This window comes from Chrysemys picta, chromosome 16, assembly GCF_011386835.1.
Source record: "Chrysemys picta bellii isolate R12L10 chromosome 16, ASM1138683v2, whole genome shotgun sequence".
Classification (NCBI taxonomy): Eukaryota; Metazoa; Chordata; order Testudines; family Emydidae; genus Chrysemys; species Chrysemys picta.
In genome coordinates this window covers 6,764,619-6,777,635 of record NC_088806.1, presented here as the reverse complement: position 1 = coordinate 6,777,635, position 13,017 = coordinate 6,764,619, and the positions used below count along the sequence as shown (strand labels likewise).

Here is a 13,017-nt window from a genome sequence, read left to right as displayed (position 1 = left end):
GAACAGGCCCAGTTCGTCACACACATGACCACTTTTGTGGCTTCCCTTTGCTTCCCCATCAGAAAGTCAGAAAGCCTGAACAGCTGGCTCTGGGCGATTTGAAAGGGCCCAGGGGCTCCCGCCACCACTACTGGCAGCACAGCGGGGCTAAAGCGGATTCCTGCCCACCCTTGCTCTGCGCGGCGCACCACTGCCAGAAGCATCTTGCATGTCCCTACGGCCCCTGTGGGGTGTGTCTCTTGCATGCTGCCCCTGCCCCAAGCACCAACTCTACCATTGGTACTGCAGCAATGGGGAGCTGCAGGGGTGGTGCCTGCAGGTGGTGGTGCCAGGAGACCCCCCGGCCTCCTCCACATAGGAGTTGCTGCCAGATGGGGGTGTGGGTCACTTTCAGAGCTGCCCGAGATAGGGGCCACACCCCAACCCTCTGCCCCAGCCCAGATCCTGCACCCCACCCACAACCAAACTCCCTCCGAGAGCCCGCCACTGCCCCTCCACACCCCAACCCCCTTCCCAGCCCAGAGCCTGCACCTCATGTACCCAAACTCCCTCCCAGAGCCTTAGGCAGAGGGATGCGGGGGAGGGGCAGGACTTGGACCCGTTCTGGACCTCACCAAAAGTTATATAAACCTGGCGACCCTGAGATGGAGCCCTAGTCATTGCACATCTCTCTCCTTACAGGAGGGGACTCTGTGGGATAGGCTGCTGCTGTGGCTTTATTCCTTCCTTTAATCGCTGTGGAAGGGTAAACAGGGAAAGAATTTGCTCCTGTTTTCTATGTGGAAGAAATAAAGGCAGGCTGAATTATTTCAGGGTTGTAAGTAATAAAACCCAAACTAGCAAAGGATGGTTTTGATCCAGCGACCTCTGGGTTATGGGCCCAGCAGGCGTCCGCTGCGTGGATGGTTTTTTGCAGGAGCTATTCACAGTGCAGCTCACAGGCTGTGTACTGGAGAGTTGTGCCCATGGGATTTAGACGCTTTAGAGGAAGGTGATTGTACATGTTTTGTGTCACATCTCCAACGCTGAACTGAAATGTGGTCGCTGCATTCTCAGCCGGGGTCTCCTTAGTCTAATGATTCAGCAAAACCAGCCCCTCCCCCTGCTTTTCTCCTGGTAAGATCCAGCCAGTCTCCTGCACCCCTCCAGGTTGAGGATTCCCCGATTCCCCGAGTGTCACAAACCCCCTGCGAGGGACCCGGCGGGGCGGGGCAGGGCCAGGCCCGGGTAAAAGCCGCCCCCTCCTGCCCCCGCTCAGCCCGGGAAACCTTTGTTTTTGCAGCGGGGCCATGGCCGGGGCCGGGAGCGCAGCGCTGAGGCTGCTCCAGCCCTGCAGCCGGCGGGGCAGTGCGGTGGGTCCGGGGGCAGCGCGGAGCGGGCAGGGCCCGGGCCGGGGGCGGAGACACGCGTGGGGCGGACACGCTCCTGCCGGGAGGGTCCGGGCCCGGCTGCCTGGTTCGCCCCCTGCCCGGGTGGGTCCCCGAGCCCCCCGCGGCCGGAGTGGGGCTGCCCGGGGCAAGTGTCCCGGCCGGGAGCAGCACGAGGAGCCCGGCTCGGCTGCAGAGCTCGGAGCCCAGGAGCGAGGGAATGGGGGAGGACGGGGGAGATCGGGGGTTGTCAGAGCCGGGCTGTGGGGTGGGAAGAGCGGCTGGTGCTGGGGATGGTGGAGTTGCTTAGAGGTGGGAGTTTAGGACGAGTCGATTTAGGGGGGTCTTAGAGCTGGGGATTGGGGGATGTTTGGGGGGCTCTATGTTCAGATCTGGCCCTGCGGAAGCTTTGGGGGTTGGAGCTGGGGAAAGTGGGGGACAGTCTGAAGTTGGCTGCTTGGGATGTGGGTGAGGTCCCTGGGAGCTGGGGATTGGGCTGCACCCTGTCACTACAGCCTGCGGTCCTGCATTTTCTCTGGAAAAGCTACTCCCTGTTTCACCATCTTCTCTCAGGTTTCAGAGTAGCAGCCTTGTTAGTCTGTATCCGCAAAAAGAAGAACAGGAGTACTTGTGGCACCTTAGAGACTAACAAATTTATTAGAGCATAAGCTTTCGTGGAAGAAGTGGGCTGTAGTCCACGAAAGCTTATGCTCTAATAAATTTGTTAGTCTCTAACGTGCCACAAGTACTCCTGCATCTTCTCTCAGTCTGAGTCCCAGCGACTCTGCTGCACTGGAGTCTGCAGGGCAGGATGGGCCCTGAAATCTGACAGCTGGGAGGCCATTTGTAGCAGTTTCTAATCCTCTCTCCCCATCTTCCAGAAGGTACCACAAAAGCATCTGGCCCCTCTGGGAAAAGAGAGAGAAGCAGCCAAAGCCAAGGAGGAGCGGCAAAGTGAGGAGCTGCTGGTAGGTACCCAGAACCCCCTGCCCTGCCCCTCAGGTTTGCCTGACATAAGAATGACATGGTAAATGCAAGGCCCACCCTGCCAGCCTCAGCCAGGGAGCCATCCGTACTGGAGCCCAGGGAGAGGCAGGGTCAGACACATGGGTGACATGATTCCCTTAGGATGCAGTAAGCTCCTGGGCAGGAGAGGGTCAGTCTGTGTTAGCCCAGAGACCCTGTCCACGAGCTGTTTGGATCTCACAGTGACCAGGGATCCTTTCTAGCTCCTAGGGGGGATGGGGGGGGAAGGAGATGAAATGTGGGCTGCAGATATGGAGGATTTCACTCAGTGCAAGTTGATGAGGTTTTGGGGAGAGAGTCTCTCCTGTTGGTGATGTACAGCTCACCCCTGCCCTGATCCCTCTTCCCTTTCTGGGATAAATTAACTTTCCATCACTCACCGCAAGAGAGTGTGTTCTGGTAAATAACTCTGCCCCCCGCCCCGAGGCACATTTATCATTTTCCCCAGTTAACAAGCAGATGAATTTCAATGTTGATAAATGCAAAGTAATGCACATTGGAAAAAATAGTATCAAATACACATAAAATGATGGGGTCTAAATTAGCAGTTAACACTCAAGAAAGAGATCTTGGAGTCATTGTGGATAGGTCTCTGGAAACATCCACTCAATCTGCAACAGCGGTCAAAAAGCGAACAGAATATCGGGAATCATTAGGAAAGGGATAGAAAATAAAACAGAAAATATCATATTCCCTCTATATAAATCCCTGGTACGTCCACATCTTGAATACTTCATGCAGATCTGGTTGCCCCATCTCAAAAAAATACATTGGAATTGGAAAAGGTACAGAGAAGGCCAACAAAAATGATGAAGGGTACGGAACAGCTTCCGTATGAGGAGAGATTAATAAGACTGAGGCTATGGCTACATTCCACAGCTTTTAGCGACACGGCTGTGCCACTACAGCCGTGCTGCTAACAGGCACACAGTGTAGCTGCTGTTTGTCGGCAGGAGAGAAGTGCCAGTGTAGACAAAGCCTGAGACTGTTCAGCTTGGAAAAGAGACGACTAAGGGGGAATATGGTAGAAGTCTATAAAATCATGATTTGTGTGTCGAAAGTAATTAAGGAAGTGTTATTTACTCCTTCTCATAACACAAGAACTAGGTGTCACCCAGTGAAATGAATAGGCAGCAGGATTAAAACAAATAAAAGGAAGTAGTTCTTCACACAACACACAGTCAACCTGTGGAACCCCTTGCCAGAGGATGTTGTGAAGGCCAAGACATTAAGTCAAAAAAGAACTAGAGAAGTGCATGGAGGACAGGTACATCAGTAGCTCTTAGCCAGGATGGGCAGGGATGGTGTCCCTAGCCTCTGTTTGCCAGAAGCTGGGAATGGGTGACAGGGGATGAATCACTTGATGATTACCTGTTCTGTTCATTCCCTCTGGGTCACCTGGCATTGGCCACTCTCAGAAGACAGGATACTGGGCTAGATGGACCTTTGGTCTGACCCAGAATGGCTGTCCTTATGTTCTATGCTCCCTAATTACTGAGCCACCCTCTCCCTGTTGCAGAAACAGACGGAAGCCGAGAGGCAGAAGATTGTCTGGGAGTGGAAGGAGCTGCGAGGGTTTCTGGAGGAGCAGGAGCAGCGGCTGCTGTCCCGGCTGGAAGAGCTAGAGAGAGCCATTGTCCAGAGAAGGGATGAGGGCATCTGCAGCCTGTCCTGGGAGATTTCCCTGCTCAGTGAGAGGGGAGGAGAGAAGGGGCAGCAGCCGCTGAGCCAACCCCTGCAGGTCAGGCTGTCAGTGCAATGATCATACGCAGTGTTTCTATAGGCACTTCTGAGCCCTAGACCCCAAAGCACTTTACAAAGTGGGGTCAGGGGCATTATCCCTATGGGACAAATGGGGAAAGTGAGGCAGAGGGAGGGGCACAGCCCTGGCCAAGGTCACACAGTGAGTCTGGCAACGGCGCCAGGGATGGGTCCTGTGAGTCCTGAATGCTGAAGCCCCAAGAATTTCTCTCCTGGAAATGTCTGTCTGCATTTGCACTTGGAGGGTGAAATCTCCTCCCCCACCATGCTGGTCCCGAGCCAGGCCTAAGGCCCCTCTCACTGCAGGTTAATGGGTTTAGTGGAGCCAGGGGCCTTCTGGGTCTCTCAGCACTGGGGGGAATTTGATTCTTAATGCAGAGAAATATCTTCTGCCTGTAAAGTGCCTGGGGAAAGATTTCTACAGTGGCAACCTGCCAGCAGGGATTGCTGGGGCTGCGTAGGGGAAAGTCCCGGGTAGGAGGTGGTAGCTGCTCTGGGAATGCAAACCTGAAATTCCCCTATTACCTGAGGCATTAATGGTGACTCCCCTGCAGAGCATGAGGCCTCCCCACCCAGGGACACTCCCACTGATGGCCTCCTCTTTCTCTCCCTCTTTAGGGTGCTGGGAGCACTGGGGGCAGGTAAGTCCTGGGCTCCATTTCCCTCCCCCTCATGCAGGGCCGGCTCCAGGCACCAACCTGGCATGCAGGTGCTTGGGGCAGCCACTCCAGAGGGGGGCGGCACGTCCAGCTATTCGGTGGCAATTCGGCGGATGGTCCCTCACTCCCACTCGGAAGGACCTCCCGCTGAATTGCCGCCGCAGATGGCGATCGTGGCTTTTTTTTTTTTTTTTGGCTGATTGGGGCGGCCAAAACCCTGGAGCCGGCCCTGCCCTCATGGGCCGTTAGGTTTGATAACTACACTGAATAGGAAGCTGCCCCCTGCCCTTGAAGCTTGTGATTCTGTCTCCCCTAGTGGCTGACTCGGGTAGGAGAAGAGCCGTTTACTGTCTGATCGCTAATGAGGTCACAGCAGGGCTGCTAGACACAGGGCTGATGGGACGGACCAGGCCTGTCTCTTGGACTGATGTGGCCGCGTCATGTATTCAGAGGCTGCAGAATCTCAGCTTTCGCATTTTTTAAAGTGAGTTGCTGGTCCTCAGCCCCTTCCAAGTGTCAATAGAGACAGTGTTGCCTTGCTGGGGCTGCCAGCAGCCTGAAGCCGTAGCTCTGAGAGCGTGAACTCTCCTGTCCCCTGTTAATGTCATCAGAGTGTCAACTGAAATGACGACACTTTGATGTCAACATTCAACGTTCTGTGGCTGATCACTTGAGCAGGTGGATTAGGGAGAGGGTGGGAGTGAAAGCTTTGCAGGGTGGGAATAGAGGGTTGCTGTAGGGAGGGAAGAAGAGGAGAGACACAAGGACAAGGAAGCAAGAGAGAAATGGAGAAAGCAGGGTGTGAAAGGAAGGGAAACATAGGGAAGAACTAGCAGGGACCCTACAGGGGTGTCCAGAAGGGGGCTGTTTTCCTCTTGAGTGACACTGAGTGTGACAGACAAAGACTTGGCAAAATAATAAGAATTAAATTTTATTTCTGATATGAAGGGCAGATTCTCCCCTTGTTTTTTGTATGTGGGTGTCCCATGGAGAACAGTGGGTGTTCTGCTGTGAATGGAGCAGGGCACAGAGTCCTAAACTGATGTCCTGGCCCACTGACCATAACGGACGGTGCAATATGGCCCTCTCTGCCAAATGAGCTGGACGCCCCAGGGTTACTGTTTCAGCTGAAGGGCTCAAGGGTTTTGGTGTTTAAGGGCCCACGTTCATTCCCTGCCTGAAGACCTGGGCTCTGTCTGTGGCCACTGTCAGCATGTAGGACCTGCCCACTCTTTGGTCTGTGTCTCCTCCCTTTCCACATAATCCCAGTGCTGGTGCCCTTTGTTACTGCAATAAACCAGTGTGGGAGGTGGCTCAGCACCCCACAGAACCAGAGCGTCCTTGAGAAAGCTCCTGAACAATGTCTCCATTCCTTGCTCTAGTGTCTCCCCTCTTCCCATCTTTCTGGGTAGCACAGGGCTAAGGTGACTCACCATGACATTGACCATCTCAGGCCACAAAGCTCAGTTCCAGGTTTCCTGGAATTTGGGGGTTGCTGGGCTCACAAATTGGGGATCAGGCCTATTTCTCACCCCTCCTCCTTTCCCCAGCAGGGAGGACAGGATGTTTCAGAAGCCGGAGCTGGAGTTTGCGGAGCTGGAGAAGAGACTCAGCGATTTCTCTCTGAAAAGTGCCATGCTGCAGGAGGTGCTGCTGGGATTCAAAGGTGAATTGGAGTCTGGGGATGGCATCTCCTCTGGTTAGAGTGACCCTTGCCCTGGAGAGGAGTCGGGGACTCTAGTGACCTCACAGGTCCTCGGCTACATCTGACAGCCCAGCTCAGCAAGTCGTCCTTCCCCATGGAGTAGCCCTGGGGGGCTAGCTCTGTCTACAGCGGCTGTGTTATCAGCTTCTGATCTCTGTCACCATCTCATAGTTAAAAGCAGTTACATTCATAACCAATGGGAACCTCCCCTGAATGCAAGGGCCTGAATTCTCACCTCTCCCATCCTCTATTTCCCCTAGAGATGCTGTGACTGGAGCTGTGGAGCAACACAGGTATGTGTCTGTCTCTGAGGGGTCATGGGGAGATTTCAGAACAATAACCCTGTTAGGGGCAGGGGATTATTTTTTTTATTATTATTATAAATGGAGATATCCTATCTCCTAGAACTGGAAGGGACCTTGAAAGGTCATCGAGTCCAGTCCCCTGCCTTCACTAGCAGGACCAAGTACTGATTTTGCCCCAGATCCCTAAGTGGCCCCCTCAAGGATTGAACTCACAACCCTTAGCAGGCCAATGCTCAAACCACTGAGCTATCCCTCTCCCCTGCAGCCTCCAGCACTTGGAAGCTGTGGAACAATGTGAAGCGATGTTACTTTGTTCTTGCACCACTATATTTTCAACTGACTTGTCTCTTAAATGTTTTAGCTCATCAGTGTCACTTAAGCATTTAAAGTTTTTTGCAGGGTTTTTTTGTAGTTTATTTTTTTTGCTTTAACTTTTTTTATGGCATTTTTTACTGACTAAATTAATATTAGTAATTTTATTTTGGCATTTTTAATTGCAGTAATATTAATAGCGTTTAGTAATTAAGCTTACATAGTCTGATTTTAAAGCTTTTTTTTTTAACTGATAAGATTTTGACAACTTTTCCTGTTTTTGAATGTCTGCTTGATACTTTAAAAAAAATACAAAGGCTGAGCTTTCTTTAAACATGTATTTGAAAGTTGTTAGTATAGTTTGAGTTTTTTAGCTTTTTTGTGCTTTAAAAAAATATAGACTTTTTGTATTTGTTGTGCCTTTTTAAAATTGGTACTGTATTTACATTTGTAACTTATTATTTTAGTGACTTTTCACTCTTGTGATGGGTTGTAGCTAATTTTTACACTTTACTTTAATAAAACAGCTATTAGAAGATAATTTTGTTAAAACAGCAATTCAATCTCCTTTTTGCATAACTTGTTCTTCAAGTATGAATACGTTTTTCTAATAAATGTTTGCTCTAAGCTTTTTTTATGCTTAAATTTATGCCTTAAAATAATGTATATTTCTTGGAATGATTTTATACATTTAAGATAGAATCTTAATTTTCCCCCAATACATTCCTGTTCATCCCTGGGATAATTAATTTCTGGGGAACATCTTCAGCAGAGCTAGAATTATTGAAAGGCGTTGCACTGGAGAGTAAAGGCACAGAGGCAGTGGCTTGTGGGGAACAGGGTAAGTTTCATTACTAATCCTGCTCTTTTGAGTGGTCCTTTTAGAAAATAATTTAACTTACAAGCACTTAGAAACTTTAAGAAAGTCACTAGTCACTGGAGCAGATGCAGTGGGTCTCTTTGGAACATATTTTAACTGACAAGCCCTTAAAGCCTTTAAGAGAAAAGAAAAGGATATAACTATGCTCAAAATTTAAAAAGTGCAAATTAAGGATCATGGATCATCAGAGGAAAAAGAGGAAATACAAGTTAAAACATAATCAAAACAAAGCTTCTCAGTTTAGTTCACTTCTTCTGACTTGGGTTGAGGAACATTTAAAAAAAAATCCAAAAAGAAGTAAACTTGGATGACACAATTTATTTTTAATATTTTGTTTACTAATTATATCCATGTCCATAAGACCAAATTTGGCATAGGTAACTTTGTTCCCACGTTTTCTTGTTCACCAGGTATAGATCTTAGTACTGGCCCTCAACGACATTAGCCCCCTTTTGTTTGGACTAATTTAATTTTCTGTAGTTGGTCTTGCACCTGTGCATGGCATTCATGGCTGAAATTAATTTAACCTACTTTTCATCAACTTGTTGCTATAGATCAGGGGTAGGCAACCTAAGGCAACACACGAGTTGATTTTCACTGGCACTCACACTGCCCGAGTCCTGGCCACCAGTCTGGGGGGCTCTGCATTTTAATTTAATTTAATTTTAAATGAAGCTTCTTAAACATAAAAACCTTATTTACTTTACATACAACAATAGTTTAGTTATATATTATAGACTTATAGAAAGGGACCTTCTAAAAACATTAAAATGTATTACTGGCACCCGAAACCTTAAATTAGAGTGAATTAGAGTCTTAAATGAAGACTCAGCACACCACTTCTGAAAGGTTGCCGACCCCTGCTATAGATTATTATAAGATCTTATGAACTTTCATCTTCTTTTTACAGTGAAGTAAGGCAGAGTTCAAAATGTGGGTGTTATTGGAATTAACAGTTCCCAGGGTTGGTCCATACATGCCATTGCACTTGGCTCGTTCATGCTTTGTCCGGATACAATGTAGCACTCACTTCCCATGTGTAGTCAATGATGATACAAAATAATCATCTAGGCTGGTGTTTCTCAGCTGGTGGTTTGCAACCCCGAGGGGCTCAGGAACGGCAGTCAGGAGCCTGTGAAATGTTGAGTGTTTTATTATGATCTAAAGCAAAGAAAATCTCACTCTCCCACTCCTGCACTCCCCTGTTCATTGTGGTCAAGTATTCTCCGTCAGCCTCTTGAAATATACAAGTTATATATAGACTCAGCACGGATACATGTTTTATTCTTACTTTTTTAGTGAATGTTCGAGGGTTGGAAAAAATTGACTTCCAATAATTGGTACTTGCTTACTTGTTTCAGCTGTGAAATTAGGCAGTTTGCAGCTGTGCACAATAACCCTTTCATTGCCTGTATTACAGCCAGCGAGACTGAAACCCCTGCAGTGGTTAGTAGAGACGGGGACGAGGCAGAAAGTTTGGATCCAAACCGGCATTCAGTGCTGTCAGCGATCGCAGGAGAGCAAAGGAACCTAGGGATTGTTGGTTACTAAGTCTCCCAGGCAGAGGGAGGAGAGAGGGTAAAAGAGAAGACAGAAAATGAAGGAGAAATAAGTGTGTGCATGGGTCGGGGGAAGGTCACAAGCTCCCAAATCTGCCCATATCCAGTCATAGAGTCACAAAGTCTAAGGCCAGAAGGGACCACTGGATCATCTGGTCTGACTTCTGTCTAGCACTGGCTGCCAACACCACCCAGAACCCACCCACTAAACCCAACAGCTGGAGTGAGACCAAAGTCTTGCAGCCCCCAGGAGACTAGACTTTTACATGCCCTAGGCAGAGAATAGGAGGGAATGGAGTGCACCACTGCTCCAGGCCCCTGCAGTGGCAGGGAAATCATTAAGTGAGATATTTCCAGGTAATCCTAGTGAGTGCCCTGCACGCCACGCTGCAGAGGAAGATGAAACCCCCCCCAGGTCACTGACAGCCTGACTCGCGTGGGGAATATTCCTTCCCCATCCCACCTATAGTGATCAGTTAGACCCTGAGCATGGCAGCAAGAACCAGCCAGCCAAGCCCTGAGAGAGAGAGTGATTGATGTCACCTCACAGCCCTAGTCCACCCCGCCAGATATCTTGTCTTCTTCTCCAGCCATTCCTGAAGCTTCAGAGGAAGGAGATTAAAAAACCCTCTCAAAATACATTGGAGGGGAAAAAATCCCTTCCTGACCCCAGCGAGTTGTGGGCCTGAAGCATGAGGCTGGGGAACATAATACATAAAATGAAAGTAAGCCCCACTTAATGTTCCACTATTTGTCTCTATTGACAATGGCTTCCATCTTACTATCACCAGCAAACTTCATTTAATTTACCACACCAGCACTAGGGAGTCTTTGTCCTGTCCCTGCCTCTGCCTGGCCCCACAGTTGCGGGAGTTGCCCCCAGGGTTTTAAAACTAGCACAGTGGATTTAGTGCTGGTGGGAGGGGTTGGGTCTGCGCTGTGATAAAGCGATGGAATGTTTTCCCAGCATGCGAGTCAGAAACATTTTGTGAAGGGAAAGGGCCGGGGAAGATCATGATGTGACAGGAACTAAAGGCCCTTCTGAAATCTTCCCTGTCACCTTTCTCACCCTGACAGGTGGCAGAGTAACACCCACCTTTGGCTCCAGATTGTCCCAGCTTCCCACAGGACAGGGAAGGGAACTGGCTGTAGTGGAGCCAGTCCAGGTAGGGATTATTGTGGGGTTGCTAGTGGGTTCCTGCTGGAGGGAGAGGGGCAGGAAATACTGAGGGCCTGGGATCCTTGGGGGAGTTTAGTCTGGAGGTGGGAGGGGGGCAGGAAATACCCAGGGTGGAGAAAGGGAGGGGGGGACAAGGCATGTGACAAACTTGCTGGGAATTGTTTAACTGAAGTCCTGGATTCCGGGAACAGACCCATGGGGTTTGGGGGAGGAAATTATCCTATTTGTGGACTGGGGGTTGGGGAACCCTGGACAGCATGGGGAAAACCTATCAGCTTCCCAGTGCAAGAACATAAACCTACTCACCAGAGGCTGCTATGAGATATGAAGCGGTGGAAGGGTTACTCACCAGTGGGGCGTAGAGTAGATAACCCCTCCCCTACCTACCTGCTGGCAATGGGAAGCGTGTTGGGATTCCTACTGGGGAGCCAATCCTGGCACCTGCTGAGGGCCCCAACCCCCCATATCAGCCTCTGGCTTGTAGGTGTGTGATGAATGAGAAGACCCTTCCCACTCTGTCTGCTGGAGGCGGGGGGGGGACGACTAGGGGATCTCTATCTCCCCTCCTGTTTTGCTTGCTGGCTGTTCTGAGGGTGGGACTGTGCTGACTGTGGGCCTGCCAGAGCTTCCATTTGATTGACTCCTCTCCCTCCATTAATAGTGGGGCTGTGAGTGGGGCAGCAGGTAACGAGCGTTGGGCACTTTCTCTTTCAGGGGCCGGTGACCTTCGAGGAGGTGGCTGTGTATTTCACCAGGGATGAGTGGGCTCTGCTGGATCCCCGTCAAAGAGCCCTCTGCAGAGACGTCATACAGGAGAACTATGAGAATGTGACCTCGCTGGGTAAGGATTCCTGTCCCCTCCGTTCTTAGAAGGGGGAATGAAGAGTTAAGGTTCACCCCACCCCCACAATGCCACTGCTGCTCTGCCCTGTCTCAGCAACAGCCCACTGAGTGCATTGAAATGGGGCAGACTAGGTCCCTCAGGGTTCACATATATCTCCCTTCATATCATAGTCACAGCTCTGCCAAGCTGCTCCAACTACTCCCTTCACCATCCAGTTACAGCTAAAGCTGACCCAGTGCAAACAGCTGGAAGGCATGTGGATAAATGCTGGTATTCCCACCTGTGAACAGAACACAAACAATGGCACGTTCTTAGTCCTTCATATCTATTGTGGAATCATAGATTTTATGGCCAGAAAGAGTTATTGGGTCATCTAGTCTGACCTCCTGTATATCACAGGTCATAGAATTTCATCCAGTTACTACTGTACTGAGCTGAATACCTTGTGTTCGACTAAATCCACCCCCAGAAAGGCATCCACTCTGACTTGAAGACTTCAATAAATGAAGAAACCTCCACTTTCTTTGTTAGTTTGTTAACCTTTGCACCAGCCTTACTGAGCCATTCCCAGTGGCTAGTGCCAGCTGCAGGGCTAGGGACAGAGTTAAGGTTGCATTTTAGGGGTGGTGTGTATATTAACTCTTCCTTTTCTAGTTTTCAGAGGTGTAAGTTTAGCCACCACCCACCTAGTGGAAAGGCATGCAGCAGAACTGGGCAACCTGTACTCAGTATTTATGTAGATTATGGGCATTTGATTTTCTCATTTTTTAATAGACTTTTTCGGCACGCTGTCTGCGTGAGAGATTTTGCCAGCATAATTCTGTCAATTATGGATGTGGTTTTTCGCATCCCTAACAGACAGAGCTATGCTGACAAAACTTTGCAGCTCAGAAGAGGCCAGAGTCTGCAAGTGGATTTTAAAACACTTTAAAATATTGCTCTCAGCCCTGAAATTTTGGAATCGGGGGAAACGTCTAAGAGGAATTCCTTCAGAATACAACCAAAACACACAATTCACATAGTCTGAAAGTTAACAGTGGTACGACTCCGACTCAGATGAATGAGTGTAGCTCAGAGGCAGTGGCCGCAGCATGTCCTCTTGACCCTACCAACCAATGACTGTGAGAGCAGTGTGACGTTCCTATTCAGGAGTTCTTTGGGGGGTAGAGGGAAGGAGAGCAGGGAGCATGGGAGGGGAGAAGATGATGGGGGAGCTAGTGCTTGTGGGGTGCCACAAGATAGGGAAGGCTGAGTGTAGTGGGAGGAAAGGGATAGGTATGTGGAAGACTAGAGGGAATCAGGGAGGGATGGGTACCATGGAAGTAAGAGGAGTTGAGGAATCAGAGACAGAATCTCCTGGGAACAGGGAGTGTGGTGGTTTGGGGGAGTGGGAGCCTGGGAATGGAGAAAAGGGGGTGG

The 13,017-nt window shown here is 49.7% G+C and overlaps 1 protein-coding gene across 8 annotated transcripts; it reads left to right on the top strand.

Moving 5' to 3' along the window:
• Positions 1-1,198: 1,198 nt before the first annotated feature.
• LOC101940004 (E3 ubiquitin-protein ligase TRIM7-like) lies at positions 1,199-11,592 on the top strand. Of its 8 annotated transcripts, none has more exons than XM_065570150.1 (10): positions 1,199-1,352; positions 2,249-2,335; positions 3,913-4,134; positions 4,773-4,795; positions 6,364-6,479; positions 6,779-6,811; positions 7,905-7,976; positions 9,436-9,593; positions 10,652-10,740; positions 11,469-11,592. In XM_065570150.1, exons 1-6 carry the CDS (start codon positions 1,290-1,292, stop codon positions 6,787-6,789), a joined length of 522 nt encoding a protein of 173 aa, XP_065426222.1. In that variant the 5' UTR covers positions 1,199-1,289; the 3' UTR covers positions 6,790-6,811; positions 7,905-7,976; positions 9,436-9,593; positions 10,652-10,740; positions 11,469-11,592. The 8 variants fall into 8 exon arrangements, with proteins under 8 accessions (XP_065426222.1, XP_042701344.2, XP_023968683.3 ...); XM_042845410.2 differs by having other exon boundaries at positions 1,236-1,472; positions 7,908-7,976; XM_024112915.3 differs by having other exon boundaries at positions 1,236-1,472.
• Positions 11,593-13,017: the final 1,425 nt, after the last annotated feature.

Bases quoted from the DNA above. Each gene is read 5' to 3' on its own strand.
- LOC101940004 (XM_042845412.2), top strand. From the start codon at position 1,290: ATGGCCGGGGCCGGGAGCGCAGCGCTGAGGCTGCTCCAGCCCTGCAGC. The intron at 1,473-2,248 runs GTGGGTCCCCGA...CCCATCTTCCAG, and splicing joins CTGGTTCGCCCCCTGCCCGG to AAGGTACCACAAAAGCATCT. The intron at 4,796-6,363 runs GTAAGTCCTGGG...TCCTTTCCCCAG, and splicing joins GCTGGGAGCACTGGGGGCAG to CAGGGAGGACAGGATGTTTC.